This window comes from Mirounga leonina, unplaced genomic scaffold (genome assembly GCF_011800145.1).
Source record: "Mirounga leonina isolate KUSES-001 unplaced genomic scaffold, KU_Mleo_1.0 Mir_126, whole genome shotgun sequence".
Classification (NCBI taxonomy): domain Eukaryota; kingdom Metazoa; phylum Chordata; class Mammalia; order Carnivora; family Phocidae; genus Mirounga; species Mirounga leonina.
The window spans coordinates 26,895,789-26,920,882 of record NW_023270314.1 but is presented as its reverse complement, the minus strand read 5'-3'; the positions used below and the strand labels follow the sequence as shown (position 1 = coordinate 26,920,882).

Sequence of the window (25,094 nt, the reverse complement as noted above, 5' to 3'; positions counted from 1 at the left end):
CAGTGTGCTAAGGCAGTCTCTGCAGCCCATTCACTGCCTTGCAAAGTAGCAGAATTAAGCCATCAAACTAATTGCAGTGCTCTTTTTTACTTTCTTCAGATTTTTGACTCCTGTACCAGCCAATCTTTAATCTTTTCTTGAGTTGGAAAACAGTGTATATCACATCCTTTCAGAAACTGCTTTAGAGGAAATGAGGAAAAGGACATGGTTGCAGAGTTGTGTCAGACCTTTTGTGAGCTGATTTTATTAGATATGTATTTTTATACACTGAAAGAAAGGAACAAGAAGTGTTCCATCAAAAAAAAAGAAATTCGGGCGCCTGGGTGGCTCAGATGGTTGAGCATCTGCCTTCGGCTCAGGTCATGGTCCCAGGGTCCTGGGTTCGAGTCCCGCATCGGGCTCCCTGCTCCTTGGGAGCCTGCTTCTCCCTCTGCCTCTCTCTCTCTGTCTCTCATGAATAAATAAATAAAATCTTTAAAAAAAAAAAAAAGAAAAAAAAATAGAAATTCCACGCCACACCAGAATTTTCCCTTATACCTAACCTGGTCTTGAGTAATCAGGGGAGGCTTTCTCAGAGAATTAGACATCTAAATGGTGTCATGGCAGACACACATTAGGGAGATAGCATCAGGTAGTAGACCTGAAAGGGGTTCATTATGACTGGAACTTAGAATGCAAGGACCCAGAAATAGGTGGGAGATGAGTCTAGAAAGATCACCAGGGACGAGATCTTGAGGAAATTTGAATACCATTGAAGGATTTCAGCAGAGCAGTTACGTAGATTTGTGTTTGTTCTAGAGGTTTGCTCCAGGTGCAGACTGCATGTTTGTTCTGCCATTCCTGCATCCCCGTGCCTGGCACAGGGCCAAACATATATAAGGGCTAAATAGATATTTTGGAGAAAAGAAAGAATAAAAGTAATTATTAGTTAAGAAATGGATTAGAGGGAGGTACAGCTGGATGTAGAAAAACCTCTCAGGAGCTCCTCTTTGTTGCCAAGACCCAAGCCCGATTTCCTAGGCACCTTTTAAGGCTGGGGCCCAGGTTCAGGAGCAGTGGGTTCTGACCAATCCAGAAGGGTTTGGGCCTCTAAACTCTCACCGCTGGCCTTCTGGGAGTTTTGTGGGTCCTCTCACCCCACCCCTTTTTTCTGGTTTGTTTTTACGGCATATAATAAAAGGATTAGTAAGGAACCAAAAAGGTGATTCTCTATCCTATGTCCAAGCTGATCACATACAGAAAAAGGCTATAGTGACCTTTAGTGTAAAATTTTGGCCTTTGTCAACTAAAACCTAACCGTCATCTCCAGCCCCTGTTATTTTATACCAGTTCTCTCAGATTTACCCCAAATGTTGGAAAGTGTAGTCTATGAATCAAATACTGGTTAGCAGACTGTGGAGTCTCTTAGTTAGGTGCAGGGGTTTTGAGGGTTTAAGAGTAGGGTTTTGGATATTTGTCTACAGGGATTTTTTCTTTTGAGGTAGTAGCAAGCAGGCCAGAGAGGAGGTAAAGTAGGGAAGAAAAGCTGATTTAAAAACCCTGAAGATATTGAAAGCTATGAGACTACTGCAATGCTGTCATGAGGGGGCACATGAAAGGAGGCATGCAAGCATGGATTTTAGGTGAAAATCACATTTTTCAGTATATTAGGACTTACTTAGCCAAATTGCAAAGGAAAACTCAACAAATTGTGGCTTCTTTTTTTTTTTTAATTTTATTTATTTATTTGACAGAGAGAGACAGTGAGAGAGGGAACACAAGCAGGGGGAGTGGGAGAGGGAGAAGCAGGCTTCCCGCGGAGCGGGGAGCCCGATGTGGGGCTCGATCCCAGGACCCTGGGATCATGACCTGAGCTGAAGGCAGACGCTTAATGACTGAGCCACCCAGACGCCCCTTATGAAGAAGAAGAAATCAACAGTCACAGCAGCAGTAGAGCAAATAAATGGTAGAAATTGTTGGAAGTTGAACTTCACCTCTTTGTGACAGTGGCATGAGAACATAGGGTGTGTTTAGCAAAAATCACAAGCATTCAGAATAAACTGGTGGGTACACAGGAAAGATTTAATGATGTTAGTGAGTGTAACTGGAAAATCCTTTCTTATTTGATGGAGGCTTATTAATACCTATGACATTTCAACTGATTAGTTGAATCAAATCTAAGTAGACTTTAGTATTTCATGTTTCGGACATGGTGTAAAGAGTTTATATTTATTCAGAGTTATATCTGACCTGATTCTGTTCTTTGCACTTAGCCAAAGTGCAAAAGGTTAGTACCTTTTTTTTCCTGCATATCAAGGCATGACACACCTTTCTACACATGTGTTATGGTCACAAGTGTAGAAAATAGTTGGTGCCTGAGATGGATAATGATCTTACGGTTAGTCATTCTGACAACTCCTTTAAAGTTAAATTTTTGAGCAATTAGCTACCTCAAACAAAACAACAAAAACAAAAAAGGACTTTTAAAGTATTTTATCACCTTTTCAGCTCAAACAGTAGTGCTGGAAAATGATACCCAGCTTTCACGTGCTTCTGGCAAAGATGTCCGAAGTCAGCCGTGTCTGGGGACTGAAATTCGGAAGTGACTTCTTTATCAAAGATCAGGATGAATTGTATGCTGGTGAATGAGTCAAAGCCAGTTAGGAGAGCTGCCTGTTTTTATCAATAAGAAGCTTTGCTGATATAGTAATGGTGAACATCTCCTTTTGACACTGATGTATGGGCCAGGGCTTATCATGTTAGAAAATAGATGGGTGGTTTGATTTGTTCTGTGGCCTGATGCTAGAATCCTTATGGTAAAGAAGAACATGCTCTGTAATTGTTAATTATCCAAATATTACGGGCCTTGTAAAGCTTGATTATTGTGAATAATTCCCGTTTTTAGCAAGTTTGCTATTACATGTTTCATATCTCATGCAAAAATACTCCTGGAAGTGTGTTATTTTTAATTAATAACTGTAAGTATTTGATTTGCTGTTGCTGAGGAAGTGCTTTTTCTCAGTATAAGCAGTTAATCATTTGTTTTCCATGACAGCTAAGAACCATAATTTCATCTAATATAAGGACACTTTTCACATTTTAACATGTCTGAAATCAAGACATGTTTTATATAGGATGGCATCATAGATTCAATAAAATATGGTATTCCTGATTCAACTAAGTAAACCTCAGGGACACTAAAGTAGTATAATAAATATAAATGCAGTGTAATACTATTTCAGAGCCGTAAGTAAGTTGGTACTGTGGTCTTAATACTTTAAAAAGTATTAAGTATTTTATTTATAATACTTTATTAAAGTATTTTACTTTGAAATACTTTAAAAAGCAATACTTTAAAACTTTAAATATTCAGGGGCGCCTGGGTGCCTCAGTGGCTAAGCGTCTGCCTTCGGCTCAGGTCATGATCCCAGGGTCCTGGGATCCAGCCCCACCTCGGGCTCCCTGCCCGGTGGGAAGCCTGCTTCTCCCTCTCCCAATCCCCCTGCTTGTGTTCCCTCTCTCACTGTGTCTCTGTCCAATTAAAAAAAAATAAATAAAACTTTAAATATTCATACATTTTTTACCCAGAAACTCCACTTCTAGGAATTTATTTTATACAAATACCTACGTATGTGCACAAAGATATATATGCAAATATCATTGTTGTAATATCATTCATAATAAAACAATGGTTAAATAGTTTGTAACAGATCCACACAATGGAACTATATGAAAGTTGATTTTCAAATTCTGTGAAGGCTCATAGAAAAGCAATGAGGTAGATTTTTTTGTGCAGATATGGAGAGATGTACTGTGTGTGTGTGTGTATATATCTATATATATTTTTTAAGATTTATTCATTTTAGAGAGAGAAGTGGGATTAGTTCTGAGAAGAGCTGGATCTGGGGAAAGTTTTCACTTCAGCATTCTATGTGCTTACCTCTTTTTAATTTTTAAAGATTTTATTTATTTATTTGACAGAGAGAGAGAGCTAGCACAAGTAGGGGGAGCAGCAGAGGGAGAGGGAGAAGCAGGCTCTCCGCTGAGCAGGGAGCCCGAAGTGGGACTCGATCCCAGGCCCCTGGGATCATGACCTGAGCCAAAGGCAGATGCTTAACTGACGGAGCCACTCAAGCGCCCCTGCTTACATCTTTTTCCAATATGTATATTAATTTTTTTCCAGTTTTTTTAAATTGTGGTAAAATACAAAATACATATAATATAAAATGTATTTACATTATTTTTAAACAAAAAAAATAGCAGATAGGTTTTTTCCTTTCTTTTATTGAGGTATAATTGACATTACATTAGGTCAGGTGTACAACACAATGATTCGATATTGTAAAATGATCACCACAGTAAGTCCACCACCACACATAGTTACAAAAAATTTTTTTTCTTGGGGTGAGGACTCAAGGTTTATTCTCTTAGGGGCACCTGGGTGGCTCAGTTGGTTAAGCATCTGATTCTTGATTTTGATTCAGGTCGTGATCTCACGGTTGTGGGATTGAGCCCTGCGTTGGGCTCTGTGCTCAGTGGGGAGTCTGCTTGAGATTCTCTCTCTGTCCCTCTGCCCCTCTCCCTGCTCTCTCTTCCTAAATAAATAAATAAAATCTTTTAAAAAAAGATTTATTTTCTTAGCAACTTTCAGATGTACAATACAGTATTATTAACTATAGCCACCATGCTGTACATTCCATCCCCATGACTTAATTATTTTATAACTGGAAGTTTGTAAAAGAGTTTTAAAAATGATAGCCCTGGATAAATGATTTAAAGCCTTAAATCAGTTACTGTTCTTAATGATTTTTACTCTTAAGTATGGATTCTTCCAACATAATACCGGGAGCCAAATGGAACAATAACTCCCTCTGTCACCCTAATTGAGAACTTATTTCTCTGTCCAAATCTGATCTCTGACATGGTGGCATTTGCTAAGGTAGCTGCCACAGATACACCCGGACCATTTTATTTCTATATTAACATGCTTCCTTATGCCAAGGAAAGTAAATTGTGTTTATTTCAGTTCATCAAGAATTTATTGTAGACCTCCTATGAGTTGAGCACAATTTAGATGCTAGAGAAACACAGACAGAAATACAAGAATCTGTTGTTAAACACAGGAACCCTTTATACAAGGTAGAGGCAGCATAGACGAGGGGGTGACAGGGAAAGGAGCCTGGGAACTGGGCACTGTCAGGGGCAGGCTTCGTGGAGGTGTTGAAGGATGAGTAGCTGTTTGCTATATAGATGTTCCAGGCTAACGATACATTATCTGTATAGGGGAATGTGAAATGCAGATTAAATTTCATTTAAATTTAAACTAAATTAAAATTTCACTCTCCATCCCCACTAGCCCACAGCGTGGTGCCAAAATTAATGTGATATCCTAATGTTCCAGAACTTAATAGTTGCTGCCTCTACCATAATTAAAAATGTTGAAGTGGTTCGTACCTTAGAAATTGGTAAAAATGACGTGACTACTTGATGGCTTGCAGGTAACTCTTAACTGTACTTCTCTATTTACTGACTCAACCTACCCATGCGTCTGTCTGCCTCTCAGTCTGTCCATTATCTACCTACTTGTCTGTCTATCTGTCCATCTATCTATCCATTCATCCATCCTAAGAGGTAAGGGCACTTAGAGTCTGTTCTGCCCCATAGATGTACTTAAGCCCATCTATGGCATTTACGCATCATGTCTTAACCACTTCATAAAAACAAGCCAAAAATAGGAGCAGCTACTTTAAAACTGTAAATAACATTTTTCACTTATCTCTTGGGGAAAAATGAAAAAAATGGTTCAGTGTTGTCCACAGATGTAGGGAAATGGACACTCTCATACCTTGTTGGTAGAAGTGTTACTAATGAGATTGGATCTTTTGAATATGTTTATTGACCCTTTATGTTTATTCTATAAACTACCTGTCCAATGCCTAAGCGTATTTTATTAAGGTTAAGCTGTTCATCTTTTAAAAAATTTATTTGCAAGAATTTTTTTTAATCTTAACGGTGCTAACATTTAAATTGTACTAGAGGTATTAATGCAAGTAGACAAGAGAAATCAACTAGAGGTATAAGAATTAGAAAAGAAAAAGTATAACTGTATTTGTACTTGGTATGATGTTTATTTAGAAAACCAAGAGAGTCAATGGCAAAATTAATCTAATGAAATAATTCAGTCAGGTAGCAAGATATAAAATTAGTACAGAAATCAGTGGCCTTCATGTATGCAACCAATAACCAGTTAAGATACAATGGTAGAGCAAATTTCATTTACAGAAGCAATAGAAAAGATAAGACCTGTTTAGGAAAAACATAAGAAATGTGTAAAGCCTTTAGGAAGTAAACTTTAAAACACCCTGAAAGATACAAAGTAGACATAATAAATGGAAAAGCATCCCTTATTCTTTGATAGGAAAATTCAGCATGACAAAGATGGCAGGACTCCCTAAATTAGTTTATAAATTTAATCCAGTCCCAGTAACACTATCAAATTTATCTGTGGAGCTAGAAAACATGTTTTTGAAATTCATTTGGGAAAATAAATATGTAAGAATAGCTAGGAAACACTGAGAAGGAAAACCTATGAAGAGTGACTATACCGACTAGATATTAAAGCATACTCTATAAAATAGTGCGGTATGGCACACAAAGTGGCAGACAGACCACTGAAATAGAATAACAGGTGCAGAAATAGACCAAAGTACCTCTGGGATTTAGTGTATAATAAAGATAGCCTTGGGGGCGCCTGGGTGGCTCAGTCGTTAAGCGTCTGCCTTTGGCTCAGGTCATGATCCCGGGGTCCTAGGATCGAGCCCTACATCGGGCTCCCTGCTCCACAGGAAGCCTGCTTCTCCTTCTCCCACTCCCCCTGCTTGTGTTCCCTCTCTCGCTGTGTCTCTGTCAAATAAATAAATAAAATTTTAAAAATAAATAAAAAATAAAGATAGCATTGTAAATCATTGGGTCAGAAATGTGCTTTTTAATAAATTGGTGCTAGGACAGCTGGAAAAATACAAAGTAAATCCATTCCTCACACCATATGCCAGCAAAAACTTCAAATGGATCAGAGATCTACTTTAAAAAAAAAAGGTAAGTACTGAAAGAAAACAATTTTTCTATAATGTGGGCTTATAGGAAACCTTATGGGAGGAAGGCTTTCTGAGACTCAAAATCCAGATGTGATGAGACTACATACAAATGTTTTTACTGTGGTAAAAAATACATAAATTTACCCTCTTAAACAATTTTAAGTGTACGTTTCAGTATTAACTATGTGCTTATTGTTACATAATAACTGTCTAGAACTCTTTGATCTTATACTTAATGACAATTCCCTGTTTCCCTCTCCCTCAGTCTCTGCCAACCACCTTTGTACTTTCTACATCTAAGAATTTGAGTACTTTAGGTATCTTTTGTAAGGAGAACCAAGCAGTATTTTGTTTTTTGGTGATTGTTTTATTCCACTTAGCATAATGTCCTCAAGGATCATCCATGTTGTAGCATATGATAGGATTTCCTTCTTTTTTAAGGTTGAATAATAGTCCATTGTATATACATACACCATTTTCTTTATACATTCATTCATTCATGGACATTTAGGTTGCTTCCATGTCTTGGGTATTATAAATAATGCTGCATTGAACATTTGTGTGCAAATATCTCTTTGAGATCCTGCTTTCAGCTCTTTTGGATATATACCCAAGAGTGGGATTGCTAGATCATATGATAGTTCTATTTTTCATTTTTTGAGGAACCTGCCATACTGTTTCCATAGCAGCTGCACCATTTCACAGTCCCACCAACAGTGCGCAAAGATTCTAATTTCTCCACATCCTCACCAACACTTGCTCTTTTCTTTTCTTTTCTCTTTTCCCCTCTCCCTTTTCTCTTTTCCCCTCTCCCTTTTCCCCTCTCCCTTTCCCTCTCCCCTCCCCTTTCTCTTCCCCTTCCCCTATTCCTTTTCCTTTCCTTTCCTGCGGCTATCCTAATTGGTGTGAAGTGATATGCCATTGTGGTTTTGATTTGCATTTCCCTGATGATTAGTTATGTCGTGCATCTTTTCATATGATTGTTGTCCATTTGTTTATCTTCTTTGGAGAATGTCTACTCGAGTCCCTTGGCTATTTTAAAATTGGGTTACTTGGGGTGCCTGGGTTGCTCAGTCGTTAAGCATCTGCCTTCGGCTCAGGTCATGGTCCCAGGGTCCTGGGATGAGCCCCACATTGGGCTCCCTGCTCCGCGGGAAGCCTGCTTCTCCCTCTCCCACTCCCCCTGCTGTGTTCCCTCTCTTGTTGTCTCTCTCTCTGTCAAATAAATAAATAAAATCTTAAAAAAAAAGTGTTTCCTTTAAAAAAAATAGTAAAATAAAATTGGGTTACTTGTTGAGTTGTAGGAATTCTTTATATATTCTGGACATTAATGCCTTATCTAGTACATGGTTTGCAAATATTTTCTCCCATTCTGTAGGTTATCTTTTCACTCTGCTGATTGTTCCTTTTGTTTTGCAGAAGCTTTTTGGTTTGATGTAGTCCCACCTATTTTTGCTTTTCTTGCTTGTGCTTATAGTGTCATATCCAAGAAATTATTATCCATTCCAAGGTTATGAAGCTTTTCCTCTTATGTTTTCTTCTAAGAGTTCTATAGTTTCAGGTCTTACGTGTAGGTTTTTAATTTATTTTGAGTTAATTTTTATATATGGTGCAAGGTAAGTATCCAACTTCATTCTTTTATATGTGGATATTTCAGTTTCCCTGGCAACATTTGTTGAAGAGACTGTCATTACCAATTGTGCAGTCCTGGCACCCTGGTAAAGGACCCTCTGACCGATTAAACAAGGGTTAGTTTCTGGGCTGTCTGCTTTATTGCATTGGTCTATGTACCTGTCTTAATGCCAGTATTATACTATCTTGCTTACTCTGGCTTTCTGATATGTTTGAAATCTGGAAGTATAAGGCTTCTAGCTTTATTCCTCTTTCTTAAGAGTGTTTTGGATATTTGGGGTTCTTTGAGACTTCATATATGTTTTAGGATGTTTTTTCCTATTTCCTATTTTCCCTATTTCTTCAAAAAGTACTGTTGGATTGTGATAGGTATAGCATTAAATCTATCTAGGTCACTGTGGGTAGTACGGATATTTTAACAATATTAGATCTCCAGTCCATGAACATGGGATGTTTTTCCATTTATTTGTGTCTTTAATTTCTCTCAGCAATGTTTCATAGTGTACAAGTCTTTTGTGTTTTGGTTGTGTTTATTTATAAATATTTTATTCTTTTTTATGCTACTATAAATGAGATTGTTTTCTTGCTTTCCTTTTCAGATGGTTTAATTATTAGTATTGAGAAACAACTGATTTTTATATCTTGATTTTCTATCCTGCAGTTGTTGAAGTTGCTTATTAGTTCTAACAGTTGTATGTATGTGTAAAATCTTTAGGGTTTCCTACATATAAGATCATGCCATCTGCAAACAGAAACAGTTTTACTTCCTCCTCTCCAGTTCGGATGCCTTTTATTTCTTTTTCTTGCCTAATTACTCTGGCTAGGACATCGGTTGAATAGAAGTGGTGAGAGCAATCATCCTTGCCTTGTTCCTGATCTTAGAAGGAAGAGCTTTCAGTTTTTCACTGTTGACTATGTGGTTAGTTGTGGGCTTTTCATATATGAATTTTATTATTTTGAGAGAATATCCTTCTATTCCTAGTTTGTTTAGTATTCTTATGAAAGTGTGTTGAATTCTGTCAAATGCTTTTTCTGCATCTGTGATGGTCATATGATTTTTGTCCTTCATTGTGTTGATGTAGAGCCTTACATTTATTGATTTTCCTATGATTCAACATATAAATTCCACTTGGCCATGGTATATAGTCCTTTTAATATGCTATTGAATTCAGGTTATTAGTATTTTGTTCACAATTTTTGCATCAGTATTCATCAGGGATATTGGTGTAGGTTTTTGTTTTGTTTAGTTTTTAAGATTTTATTTATTTATTTGACAGAGAGAGACACAGCAAGAAAGGGAACACAAGCAGAGGGAGTGGGAGAGGGAAAAGCAGGCTTCCCGCGGAGCAGGGAGCCCGATGCGGGGCTTGATCCCAGGACCCTGGAATCATGACCTGAGCCGAAGGCAGACGCTTAATGACTGAGCCACCCAGGCGCCCCTTCTTTTCTTTTTTTAATTGAAGTATAGTTGACATGCAATATTACATTAGTTTCAGATCTACAACATAGTAATTCAGCAAATCTGTACATTATGCTGTGCGCCCTGCAAGTGTAGCTATTATCTGTCACCATACACTGCTATTACAATACCTTTGATTATATTCCCTGTGCTGTACTTTTTTCCCCATGACTTACTCGTTCCATAACTAGAAGCTTGTATCTCCCACTTCCCTTTAGCCATTTTGCTCATCTCCCTACTCCCCTCCCCTCTGGCAACCATCAGTTTGTTCTTTGTATTTATGGGTCTGTTTCTGCCTTTTTAAAAATCTGCATCTTACTTATTTTAAAAATTCCAGTATGATGGGGCACCTGGATGGCTCAGTCGTTAAGCGTCTGCCTTTGGCTCAGGTCGTGATCCCGGGGTCCTGGGATCGAGCCCCACATCGGGCTTCCTGCTCAGCGGGGAGCCTACTTCTCCCTTTCCCACTCCCCCTGCTTGTATTCCCTCTCTCGCTGTGTCTCTCTCTGTCAAATAAATAAATAAAATCTTTAAAAAAAAAATTCCAGTATGATTATCATATGGTGTTTTATTAGTTTCAGGTTACAAAATAGTGATTCAATAATTTTGTACATTACTCAATGCTCACCTTGATAAATATCATCACCACACAACAGTATTTCAGTATTATGGACTTTCCTATGCTCTACTTTTAATCGCTGTGACTTTTTTATTTTATAGCTGGAAGTTTGTACCTCTTAATGCCCTTTATCTATTTCACCCATCCGCCCCACCCATCTGGCCTCTAGCAACCACCAGTTTGTTAACTGCATTTAAGAGTCAGTTTGAGTTGTGTTTTTTATATATATATATATATAAATGAAATCATATGGTATCTGTCTTTTTCTGTCTGACTTATTTCACTTGGCATAATACTCTCTAGATTCATCCATGTCATCGCAAATGGCAAGATCTTGTTATTTTTAATGGCCAAGTAATATTCCATTGTGTATTTATACCATATCTTCTTTTTTTTTTTTTTTTTTTTAAAGATTTTATTTATTTGACAGAGAGAGATACAGCGAGAGAAGGAACACAAGCAGGGAGAGTGGGAGGGGGAGAAGCAGGCTTCCCGCGGAGCAGAGAGCCCGATGCGGGGCTCGATCCCAGGACCCTGGGACCATGACCTGAGCCGAAGGCAGACGCTTAACGACTGAGCCACCCAGGCGCCCCTGTACCATATCTTCTTTATTCATTCTACCAGTGGACACTTGAGCTTCTTCTATATCTTGGCTATTATAAATAATGCTGCAATAGCCATCAAAAAATGAAATCTTGCCATTTGCAACAACGAGGATGGAACTAGAGGGTATTATGCTAAGCAAAATAAGTCAATCAGAGAAAGATAAGTATCATGATCTTACTGATATGAGGAATTTGAGAAACAAGACAGAGGATCATAGGGGAAGGGAGGGAAAAATGAAACAAGATGAAACCAGAGAGGGAGACAAACCGTAAGAGACTCTTAATCTCAGGAAACAAACTGAGGGTTGCTAGAGTGGACGGGGGTGGGAGGGATGGTGTGGCTGGGTGATGGACATTGGGGAGGGTATGTGTCGTGGTGAGCGCTGTGAATTGTGTAACACTGATGAATCACAGACTTGTACCCCTGAAACAAATAATACATTATATGTTATTTAAAAAAATAATAAATAAATAAATAATGCAGTAAACATAAGGATGCATATGTTTTTGAATTAGCATTTTTGTTTTCTTTGGGTAAATACGCAGTAGTGGAATTACTAGACCATTTGGTAGTTCTATTTTTAATTTTTTGAGGAACCTCCATACTCTTTTCCACAGTGGCTGCACCACTTTACATTCCCATTGACAGTGTACCAGGGTTCCTTTTTCCCCACATCTTCACAACACTTGTTATTGTCTTTTTCATTCTAGCCATTCTGACAGGTTTAAGATGAGATCTCATTGTAGTTTTGATTTACATTTCCAGACTCTTTGTTTAGGGTTTATATGAAGGTTCCATTATGTAGGCATTGGCCATTGGTGTTTAGCTCCATCCTCAACCCCTCTCCCCTCCCAAGAGGATGAAGGATGGGACTGAAAGTTCCAAGTTTCTAATCATGGCTTGGTCTTCCTGGTGACCAGCCCCAATCCTGAGGCTGTCAAGGACGCTACCAAGAGTTGCCTAATTCGAACAGAAGACACTCCTGTCACCCAGGAAATTACAAGGGTTTTAAGAGCTCAGTGTCAGGAAATGGGGCAGAGACCAACTGTATATTTCTTATTATGTCACATAATGTTTAATCTGCAACATTGAGAGGGACCTATGGAATATGAAAAACAAATTAACTTAGCTATATTACCCAGTGGAATAATATAACCACCAAAGGGGAAGGGGTGAGAACTATTCCAAATAGCTTTTGAACACAGTACTTTGACTCAGTGTAAAGACAAAAAGAAATACAAACAAATACTGAACCTCTACTTAGACTTATTTTTCATAGTAATATGGGATAGTAATTTTGAAACTACTTTGTGTATTGTACGATTGAGTGAATGAATAAAATATATTGAGGATTTTGTGAACCAGGTTTCTTACTGTTAGAGAAGGGAGTTACAAAAGGGGAAGGTTGAATGAATTCTGTGGTGTTGAAATGGAATTAGAGTTATTAATATGAATTTATGGTTTTAATATTGATGTAGATATATGTGTGTGAATATTTTCACATTTATATTCCTTTATCCAATGAAAGGGCTTAGAAGAAAGATACCCCAGTTGCACTCCTACTTTTAAGATCTTGGTTTCTAAATACCATTCTCCACTAAGAGGAGCCAAGGCTCCTTAGAGAAATGTCTAATTCTAGTGCTGGAACAGGGAACATACCTGGAATATCTTAGACCAGAAAACTGCTACTGCTCAAAATGATGGGAATACGTCTAAAGGACGTAAGAGCCAATTTGATTTGGCCTAATTGGTCAAATTTGGGGTAATAGGACCATCAAAATAAGTAATGATAGTAATAGTAGCCATGGAATAAAATGAGAATCGATAGGTCTGTATTGATATAAATAAATTGGGGGAGAAAGGGATGCTTCTTCTTATAATAGAAAAACCAACTAATAAATACAGAAGTAATGATGGAGTTATAAAATCAATATTTTGGGGGCACCTGGGTGGCTCAGTCAGTTAAGCATCTGCCTTCGGCTCAGGTCATGATCCCTGGGATGGAGCCCCAAGTCCAGGCTCCCTGCTCAGTGGAAGCCTGCTTCTCTCTTTCCTCCTTGCTCGTGCTCTCTCTCACTATCTCTCTCTCTCTCTCAAATAAATAATTTAAAAAATCTTTAAAAAATAAAATTAACATTTTGTAGCCATTATAATAATGATTGATTCAGCCAAGAATTATCAATGGATTCTGAAACTAATAGGTGAAAGTTTAATGAAATATGTAAGTTACATCATCTCAAAAGCATTCACCCATAAATAATTTATTAATTACATAATGGGAAGAATAGTAACTTTGCAATGGATTACTTTAGTAGACACCATCTTAACCAAGTAATCAAAGTTACTATCACCAGTAATGGGGCAGATGCTTCCTGACATAATGTTTCAAGAAGACATTACTTCTGTGGTATTCCTTCCAAAATGCAGGAATATGAGGGATCTAATTATGAAGGATATCAATAAGCCAAAATTAAGGGACATTGTACAATATAATTAGTCTGTACAATAATGTCAAGGTAATAAAAGACAAAGGTTGGGAAATTGTTCCAGATTATAGGATAATAGATGTGACAAGTAAATGTAATGTGTGATTCTATATTAGGTCTCAGGTCAGGAACAAAGGAGGAAAAACTATAAAGGGCATTATTGAAAGATAGTAGGCTAAGTTGGAATATGGGTTGTGGGTTACATAATAGTTTGTATCAATTTTTAATTTTTGCATTTTGATAAATGTACTGTGGTTATATAAGGGTAAAATCCTTGTTCTTAGGAAATACATCTCAGCAATTTTTGGAATTAATCCTACAGAAACAGGATTAGACGTGTACTAAGGTGAAAATACTGAATTATTCTTGCTGTGAATAATTGCTATGAATAGTAGCAAAACTTTGGAAACAAAGTTGCTTAAATAAATTATGGCATAGACATATAGTGAAATTCTATGCAGCCCTTTAAAATTATGTTGTAAGTCTATATTTACACACAAAGATATTTCTGGTTATATTAGTGAAGGTTTTTTTGTTGTTGCATGAAACAGGCTAGCTCGGGTTACCTTAAATAGCTGGGGTAAGTCATGGAAGCAGAGAACAGTTGAGAAATCCCTAGAAAAGGAGAGACAGCTTTGGGGGTCTCAACCCTGAAGTTCAAGAACTTTCCTTCTTTGTAGGGCATTATCTTTAAAGTGACTCAGTTCTAGGACCTGTGTTTTCTTGATTCAGTTTAAATTCCCCCTACCCTAATAAAAGGATCTGATTGGTCCACCTCTTATAAGGGGTGCCTTTACATAGCATAGACAGCTTCTAAGGATAGTTTGCATGTCCCCTGACTGGGCCCATTCCTGAGAGGATGAAATTCTTGTGAACTAGAAAGCTACTTCAGTTGTTATCTACCTTCATAGGATTTTGCAGAAATGTAGAGGGCATTTTATGGTGGGAGTGGAGAATCTCAAGTTCTGTCTGGATATGTTAATTTTGAGACTCCATTTAGACTTCAAGGGGAGAACTGAATTCTCTTGTGGCCAAAGTGGCAAACAAGTACCATCAGCCCTTATATTTTTTCTAGATGAGAATCAGCCCTTCTGTTTCTGTGGTGTAGAACTGACGTGTCTCAACCCCTTTCAGGTAGTTAAGTAGATCATAAGCGTCTTTTCCTGAAGAATAGTGAGTGCCCTCCAGGCACCTGCACAACACTCATTCCATCCAGCGATGGGATTCCCTGCCTGGCACGGGTGCGTGTTAGACGCCTTACCCTCTCCCCAGCCCTGCCCCCCCCATTTTGTTCAGTGTCTGAAGCAGTCACATAATTATTCTGGGTTTCTTTTTCCTTCTTTGTAAAACTATCCTTGACTTCTTCTTTTGTCTCCTCTCTTTCATTTTTATTTTTAATTGTTACAACACAAAGTATAAGTAAAAATCACCTAAACATCCCTTTTTCAACAACTGAGGCAGTGATAGTTCAGCTCACAGAAGTAAACACTTTAAGAACCAGGAGCTAATAAATGCAAATGTTTAATCTTTCAGATATCCATACAGAAGCAGTTCAAGCCGCACTGGCAAAGCATAAAGAACAGAAAATGGCTCTGCCCATGCCAACCAAAAGGCGGTCCACATTCGTCCAGTCTCCTGCAGATGCCTGCACACCTCCTGGTAGGTCTATCAGAACCTCTCTCGGACAGTTACTCCTTTGATGTTCCTGAAATAAGCTCGGCTTTTTCCTTTCTGAGGTAGGAGCTGGAACTAGCCTCATCATCCCAGGTGTATAAGAGTACACACTGAAGGTGGCAGGTGTCGATAGTTACATTGTAAATGACATACAAAAAGAGGTCTTAAGAGTAAAGCTATTTTTTTTTTAATGTCCTTCTGAATTTCTGGCATTTCCTTGATGTAACCCCCGAACTCATGTAGTCATAAATAAACACAGGCCAAAGCTTAGGGCCTAAAAAAATCCTTCTGTGGTTTAATAGCTATTTTCGTTGACATCTAAAATATGACCCATAGTCATACATTTCTTTAACAAATTGTACTCCTATATCAGATGCTTTGTCTCTACAGATAAGTGCACGTGGGACAAAATTTTATGTGTCATTAAAGACAATGTGAGAGCAGTCATGCAAAGTTTTAATTGATCTGAAAAACATATGTAAGTGTGTTTGTGTATGTGTTAATATATTTTATATACATTTATATATTTTTAAGAACCCACTTTTTATAATGGGTTCATGAGATCAGCGAGAACTAAGTGTCTCCACCCCATTCTCATTCCCCAGACTTGGAATCTATAACCCTGCTAAAGTAAATTTAGGAGTTTTAACTTCCTATTTGAGAAACAACTGGAACAACTTTAAGTTGTCTTGTCTATTTAGAATCTTTCCCAAAGTTCCTAAAAACCTTAAAATTTTTAAGTGAAATCCCAGACAAGATCTCCATGTAGGCCTCTGAGACTAAACATAATAGATCTATTTCAGAGCCTCAATGTAGTATCTGTCTACTGTCCTCTTACTGGTAATGAAATCTTTAGGGAAACATTTTTTCCCTGTAGTTTTGGTCTAAAGGACTTACCATATCTTTGGGGAGAAGGTTACATTGTCGTGATTGACTTTGATTCACAGCTCTCAAGTTGAGCTATTTACACTGATCCTGTTCCCTGGTCTGGGTTCATATTAATGGTTTTCTCCTAGGTTTTGGCTAACTTCTCAGCATTTGGGTGTGCTGAGGGCTCATTAACTGTGTGTGCTGTTTTTCCTTTACATCTGTGGTGTCAGTATGTTTGAAAGAGAAATAGCTTTTTGGCTTCAAGTGTTTCTCAAACCGTAACACAGGATACCTCTAGCAGACCTTCACAATAAGACATTTGTGTCTGTAATGGTGCACACTTCCAGCCCATTCATGCAAAATCTTGGGTGGTTTCCCTTCCACATCGGTATAGCACCAGTGGGTCCTGGTGGACAAAGGGGGCTCTCAGTTTAGTAGCTATTCCTTGTTGGCAGATTCTGCTCCAGCGCGGCTGAGAGTTCAGTTGTAATAAATGGCAAAGGGTAGGGAGCAACATGACGCGCAGTTCTTAGAAACAATCCTCTCCATAGCTGTATTAAAGACATGCAGTTTCAGAGTAAATAGTCTGCTCTCATGGCCTCGGGTTAAATGTGAGAGTGCAGCAAAGGATCTTGAGAATGCTCAGAAGGAATGGAAACCTTTCTTATCCCCTTACAAAAGTCACTGCCTGAGGGGAATTTACCAACTCCAGAAACAAGTCATGGCTATTCATTGCTGAATGAGACCACAGTCCTTTGGAATTCACTACAGTCTTCTGGATCTCTAAACACTAATGTTCTACTCTGTCTACAGCCTTAAAGATGTGGCATAACTTTCCTGATCACCTTATGTGTCTTGATAATTTCATGATTATAAAGATATGGTCCTCTCTCCTAAGACCTTTATTCAGCAGAGCAGAGTAATAAAAAGGTTTCCCATCCATTTATCTCCAGATCCAGGGATCTCTGAATAACATATGAGAAACCTTACTGTACTGTCAGGGACATGAACGTTGTCAAACAGAAGAGGAATTCTCCCATCATGAAGAAATGTTGAGCGCACCCTACAGAGTGATTTCTCACATGGCCCCCACATGGAGATAGATCTTGATGCTCTCATTCTGCAGTTACGCACATGCCTGTGTCTAGCGTGATGTGGTGTGGAAGAACTGTACCATAAGGCCTCCATCAGTACTTTTCATTTTAGGGAATGGAATTTGTTGTCCCCATGTTAGGATTCAGATTTCATTCTCTCCAAGCTTCTGAGAGCCACTGCTGAGACACTTGGCTGTCTCCTGTTCCTATTGCAATTTAATCCGGTGTCACTGGCTCCCTCTAACCCAGGGATGGCAGGTAGGGTTTATCTCACGTATTTCCTCTGATAGCCCCTGAAACCCTGAAGTTCAGAAGAATGCTGAGGCTGCCCTCAGGGTTGGGGAGGTGGAAGAGGATTGTTGCTGGTGATGGGCGGGGTTTTTCTTTTTTTTTTTTTAAAGAGGAAGTTCTGGGCAACTATAAAAATGACGTTGCCGTGGCACTCTTTCTAGAAAAGTTGTACTACGCTTGCAGAGCAAAACCAGCCTCAGATTTCATAGTAATTTAGTCGTGTTGCCCTTTGTGCGCTGTGCGAGCAGTCACGCCACACCCCACAAAGTGGGTTTGCTGTAAGGTGCGCACTGTGAACGTGCTGTCCTGTGGGAGCCCAGTACCTGGGATCCCTGTGAGAGTGCATGAGCCACCGGGCTTCTTTGGGAGGCATCCAACATATAACTGTTGGAATTGCTGAACCGATGAAATTTTAGAGCTATTTTGGGAAGGATTTAATAAAAGGATTTAGCAAGTAGAATATGCCATAAATCTTGGCCTTATTCATAGTATTATATGGAATGGAAAATACGATAAATAGTTGGCATGGGAAATAATTGGCCTTTGTTCATCTGTCATTCACAAATAATAAAATAGCAGTCAACCTAAAATTTGCTTATTGATAGGTACACTGATTTCTGTCTTATGGACTGGAAAATTTAAATTCTCCATGTTGGTAGCAAACTACGGTTCTTTTAGTGCCTGTGGCCTTTTTCAGAGTCTTTTAGACTGCTTGAATTACTGCCATCCAGTTCCCTTTATGTGCTGAAATCATTTACTAATGTCATGAGGCAATTACCTCAGCTCTTTCTTTGTAGGGGTTCTTTGTGTAATGCTGTTTCTCATTCATACGGATAAACACAATGCAAAAACTGCAGCATACATTGTTTTCCCCTCTAAATTTTTTCTCCACCCTTGTGGACTTACCCTGTGCTGCATTCTAAGGGTACTTGGATGACCAAACAGACCACAGAATGACCCCAAAACACAGTAAGCTATTTCAGCTGGCTTGGGTAGAATGAATTTAGACATCTGTCCCACACAGGGCCCTGCTTGAAAGTGATTACAGAAGTAATTCATGGGACCAGACAAGGAGAAATTTACCTCTCTGCATTTCTCTATATGATAGTGATGCCCATGAACAGACTTGGGATGTTATATACTTCTAACATACTTTAATAATGCTTTATAGAATTACAGTACATTACAGTACAAAAGGGACTTTCACGTGGCTTTCACAATGGCTGCCCTGCCTCATTTGCTCCTCATAGCCACTCTGACATAGAAAGGGCAGATTTCTGTAGAGATGAGGAAACAAACAGGTTCGTAGTCACTAAGGGATTTGCCCCAGGTCAAGCAGCACAATTATGTATCAGACTCAAGTCTACTTGATTTTGTTTTTTTACTCTACCAAAGTATCATGTTTGGGAGATCGTTTTTACTTAATTGATACTCAGTTTCCTTAGAATAATGGGTATTATTCTAAGCAAATTGAATAGCTCTTGCCTTCTGAGAGCTTATAGCCCCAAACATTCTAGTTAGTTACTTTAAACTCAAAAGAGAACACTTGTCTGAATTACCAACTTGGGGAGTTTTCCCCAAATATTCCATTTTTATTCAAAACTGCAAAATAAACAGAATTGGCAAATCAGACCCCTATAAAATGTGCTCTAATTAATAGACTTGGATCATGTTAATAGCATACTTTAATTTATGGTATGGGTTATGAGCATTGGTCTGCAGTTGCTTGGGAGACCAGTAAATATTCAGTATTCTTTAAGCCAAAACACAATAAAAACCCACTCTGTCAGATTGAATTTGTTTATTCCAATGGCTGATTATAAAATTTAAGGCTTCCAGTAAAACTAATTTCATAGTTACCATTTATTGAGTACCCTCTGTTTACTAGTCAAAGGGCTAAGTGCTTAGCATATATTTTTTCTTTTCTTTTTCTCAACAGTCCCCTTTCTCATTTTACAAATGAGAAAACAGGTTTAGAGAAGCTCAATTACTTGCCCAGACTTCTGTTTCTATCTGTGTAGTCAGTTAGATAATCTGAAAATTCTCTCCTAGAACAGGGAAAAGAAAACTTCCCTTTAGAAATGCTAGATAGACTATAACCAGTTTCCTTTTAAATACATACAGGAACAAGAGAGGGCGAGAACAGTCACTGAACATCAGAATGCTGAGATGGTGCTCACTTTCCCTGCCCTGGGGAGCAGGGAGGTAGGAAACAAAGGGCCTAAATTTAATTACTCTAAGGATAGAAAAGATAAAACCTTGAACCTATATAAGAGGTTAGAGGTTGGGGGCGCCTGGCTGGCTCAGTCAGTAGAACATGTGACTCTTGATCTTGGGGTTGTGAGTTCGAGCTCCACGGGGGGCGTAGAGCTTACTTAAAAAAAAATAAATAATAAGGTGGGGGGTTGGAAGTGAGATCCCTGGAGGGGCTTACATCTTCAGCAGAAGAGTGAACTAGAAAAAATTAACATGCCAGCAAAAGATGTCAAGAAAGCTTGCCTTGCGCCTGGCCTTGGGATAACAGGGGCTCGGACCTTACCTAAGAATTTGGGGTCAAGTGGGTTCAAGCTTTGAGTTTCACTGTACTGCCTGGTAAGAACTGACTAACATTAAAAAATGGTCTTTGGGACACACAGTTTCTGCAAGGATACAACCTCAACCCAGGAACTTAGGATTCCCAGAGATAAAGATCCGCTGAATTTTGTGAGCAAACAGTCCAAAAATAGAAAACACCATGGGAGAGAATCAATAGAAAAAGAACAACAACAGCAAACAGCAAAATTAGACCCTTAAGAACTGATTTGCCCAAGATCTCTCAGTGGCAGAGCTAAGATCAGAATTCAGAGCAGTCTGACCTAAAAAGCCCATTCTCTAAACCACTTGGCATATTGCCTCTCCTTCTACCATAGTGTCAAGTAAATATTTTGTGGTAAATCTGGAGCTCCAGCAATTGCTGCATGGTTGACCTAACTTTTCAAATAGGTAGTAAGTTAAAAAAAAAAAAAATCTCTTTTCTTACCTCAATATAGTTGACCCAGGAGAAACACAATTTGAACTGTGTGGGTCCACTTTTATGTGGATTTTTTTACAGTACAGTAAATGTATTGCTCTTCCTTAATGATTTTCTTAATAACATTTTCTTTTCTCTAGCTTACTTTATTGTAAGAATACAGTATATAATACATGAATTATGTGTTGAAACAAACCAAAAAAAAAAAAAAAAGAAAGAAATATGTGTTGACTATATAATCAGTAAGGCTTCTGGTCAAGAGTAGGCTATTAGTAAAGCTTTGGGTGAGTCAAAAGTTATACGTGGACTTTCCACCATGCATGGGGCCAGTGCATCTAACCCTTGTGTTTGTTCAAGGGGCAACAGTATTATTTGTAATATTAATTGATTTTGTGAACTGTTTTTTTCATAGACATGGGAAAATACCTAGAAAAACAGTGTTTGGAGGTCCCTTATAGGTACAGCGACCCTGGAGTAATTATTGACAGCGAGTACCCCTTCTCAGAAGGGTTCCAATTTGTACAGTCATGGTCAGGCAATTCATGCCAGTCAGAAGTCATTCACCAACTGTCCTACGAGTTGTTTCCTTTTCCTTGTTCTTTGAAGCTCCTATTTCTTGGCCTAGCTTATGTGGTATATTTTGTAGTCATTGTTAGGATAAGATCTTTCTTTCAGTGAATCTTGACCTAGCTACTGTTCTAAGCTGATGTCTGGGCCTGATTTTGGTGTCAGCGGTCAGAACCCAGTGGCAGGCACTGTCTTTCCAGGAGCGTGTCCAGCTGGTACAGTGGCCCTCAGGTAGTGCAGCTGGACTGAGATGTAACCATCCTCTCAGCGAGGTGCCATTTTCACCCTCATAGATCTTTTTAAATTCGTTCTTCTTACAGCTTTATTGAATTATAATCCACGTGCAATAAACATACTTAAAGTATTTATTTTGCTAAGTTTTGACATAGCAAAACTGTGAAACTGTCACCACAATTAAGAAAATGAACATTATCCATCATCCCCCCCCTACCAAATTTCCTCATAATCCCTTTGTAATCCTACTTCTCTTCCTCCCCATGATCTGTTTTCTGTCACTATACATTGGTTTGTATTTTCTAGAATTTCATATAAATAGAATCATACTTTGTTGTACTTTTTTTGGGCAAGGGAGGTCTGTCGTATTCCACTCGGTATAATTATTTTGAGATTCATCCATGTTGTGTATATCGGAGGTTCATTCCTCTTTATTGCTGAATAGTAGTCTGTCAAATACATATACCACGATTTCTTTGTCCTTTCAGTTCTTGATGGACATTTGGGTGCTTTCCAGTTTTTACCTGTTACAAATAAAGCTGCTATGAACATTCATGTACAAGTCCTTGTATATTTTCATTTCTCTTGGGTAGATAACCGAGGAATAGACTGGATGGATTATGCCATTAGTAGGTGGAATGGGTAGGTGTTTAAACTTTTAAAATAAACATTTTTAGGTATCATAGATCTGTTTTCTGCCAAGAAGAAGGAAGTCATTTCCACTCATGGCTAACAACTAAAAGTGCTACCACAGTTAAAGGCAGTAAATTCAGGACTTTCCTTCCCTTAAAATCAACAAGCTAATTGTTACATGTTTTCTAATTGGTTATAAATGAATTTTAGGCTTCTGGTTATCCGTATAAAATAGTGCTGTGTTAAAAATCACACCGGCTATAAACTGAAGGGCAAACCATGTTTTAAAAATTGTTTTCTCTTCTGTAGGACCTATGATATTCATCTTACATAAAAGTAGAGTTGGCAAGGAACTTGATGGATAAGAGTTGTGAGTTCATGTTCAACCGGAGCAGAATGAGTGGGAAGATAACTTTATTACTATTAAATCTTGCCCAGATTTCTTCTAATCCACAGCAGTTTCCTGGGTGATAGCTATTTGACAAACCCAAAAAACTACCAAATAAACATATAAATATTTAAGGGAGCTCATTTTTATTTCTTAAAAGATATAATGTTCTGTGTGATCTTAGTAGGCAATCCGCCGGAAGCTTTGCACGGCCAGTTTTGTGCCGGTGAGCGAACGTAGGGTGGATTATTTGGGGAGGAGGAGGGGGACTGAGGTTTACTGGCCAGCTGCTATGTGCTGGCACTGCTGGGGGTGCCTTCTGGACATTGTCTCATTCCGTGGTCTCCTGTTGCAGTTAGCACAAAGACCCTTAGCAGCCCAGTACTATCCACTGGTCCAGCCTCATCTTTCGTCAGTGTAGCATCCTGTGCTTGAGCTAGTCCTATTGCTTTCAGATCTTCAAATGTGCCTTTTCTGTCCCCTCCCAGCATCCTCGCATGCTGTTCCCTCTCCCTGACTCTTTGCTCCCCCGCCCCCCAGTGGCCCTCAGAACCAATAGCTTCTCACCCTTCTGGGCTGCCTGGGTTTAGGGCTCACTTCCTTGGGTGCCTGCACTGTGTAAGACTCTAAGTCCTATTAGAATAGGGACGTATCTTCCTTGTTCACCATTTTATTCCTGCCAACTAGTGTAGCGCTTCGTGGTATTTGTTGAAGGGATGAACAAGCAAACCTTCTCAGATGGATAATTTTATCCCCAAGTCACATAGCTTGTGAGGGGCGGACCCCAGAGTTCAAATGGAAGACAGACACCAAAGCCATGTTTTTTCCAGCCCACAGTTGTAGTCACTAAACACTCAGGAGGACTGGCAGGCAAACAAGGTAATTGAATTGAAACAATACACCTAATTACATAATTGATCCAATATAGAAACATAGTGAAGCCAATTTTCCATAAACCTAATCATGAAAATACTGGTTTTACTATCTCCTGAAAATTGGGTTATTCTGATTTTAGATTTAACACAGTTTAAAATAAATGATCCAATAAAGACAGCCTGTAAATCCAGTGGAGTTTGTGGGATCCTGAGATGTATGACCCTGAAAGTACTTTGTTCTTAGGGTCAGATTCACCTGTCCCACGCCACCCGCCCAGTCATCTTTTCTTTAGCATGTTTATAAAGACAGAAATCTCTGCCCTCCAAGGTATACCGTTAAAATGTTGGAATATTTTTTGGGAATGATACAAACCTCTTTGCTTGTATAAAAAGCTACAGATGCTGTTATTTTTCTTTCTCTATATTTTCCTTAAGTCACTCTCCTTTTGCATTATAGATGTCTTTCCCCTTTAAAGAACCTCATCAATGTATCCTTTGGGGTCTGACCACTGTTTACCTTTCCAGCCTCATCTTTTGCCCCTTACACCTCAAAGTTTTTACTCCATTTACATAGAAGTTCTTGAAATCCTTGACTAAGATTGGTGCCCCTCTTGTGAAACCCTTTGCTTACCCTGTTTCTTAGCATCCTTTGTATTCTTGTGAGATAGTCCGTGGGATTGTGTCTCCTGTACTGGACCATAAGCCTTTTTAGGGCACTGTCTCATAAGAACATAAACATCTCAGAATCCCCAGAACCTGACATAGTTTCCAGCACGTATTGTAGTTATGTAGTAGATTGTAAAAATAATCAGTCTTGGGCCTCATATCTCCTTCAATATGAGATAATAAGTTGGAGGTGGTTCAGAGCACGAAGCCAGGATATAGTCATTATTTTAACTTCCTTGCTTGCTCTGGACCTGCAAAATTTGGCTTCTAGGTTAAATTAGTCTTTTGTGGTTCAAATTTCCATTGTGGAGTGCTAGCAGCATTCTAGCCCTGTTGTCTCTTTGGCTCTTTGTGTTTTGTTTTTTTAATTATTTTATTTTTAAGTAATCTCTATACCCAACGTAGGGTTTGAACTTACAACCCTGAGATCGAGAGTTGCATGCCCTACCTGAGCCAGCCAGGCAGCCCTCTCTCTGGCTTTTTGAACCAAAGCAGAACACAAACCTACAGTTTCCCCTGAGTTAGAGTGTTCAGCAGGTTTAACCACAGAGTGTTTAATTTTTTTAAAAATTGAATGAAATTCAGTCCACAGGCTGTTAATTATAACCCCCTAAATCATGTCGAAGGGTTTGTTTCACATCAGACCAAATGCCCCTTTAACTTGTATGCCTCCTAAGCTGAGAGCCTGGAAATAAATTCCTGACTTCTGCTTCCCTCGGCTATCCTATATTTGGTTGAACTTTTCATTTTTTATTTTTCTCAACATGGTTTTCTAATTTAAGCCTTATTTTCCTGAAGTCAGAGCCAGGCCAAATACAGGCATCAGTAAATTTCTCACAGTTCTTCTCTGAGAATTAAGGAGAGCCATACAGATCAGGGTTGTCTGCTGTCATGTTTGAAAAGCTTACGTGTGCTGA

At 38.7% G+C, this 25,094-nt stretch overlaps 1 protein-coding gene across 3 annotated transcripts in view; it reads left to right on the top strand.

Annotated features, from left to right (window-relative positions):
- Positions 1-25,094, top strand: part of DIP2B (disco interacting protein 2 homolog B) — a 222,372-nt gene that overhangs the window by 124,114 nt on the left and 73,164 nt on the right. For all 3 annotated transcript variants that reach the window (XM_035002676.1, XM_035002678.1, XM_035002677.1), the window contains exon 4: positions 15,409-15,534. In XM_035002676.1, coding sequence (XP_034858567.1) covers positions 15,409-15,534 — 126 coding nt within the window. The remainder of the gene's footprint in view (positions 1-15,408; positions 15,535-25,094) is intronic.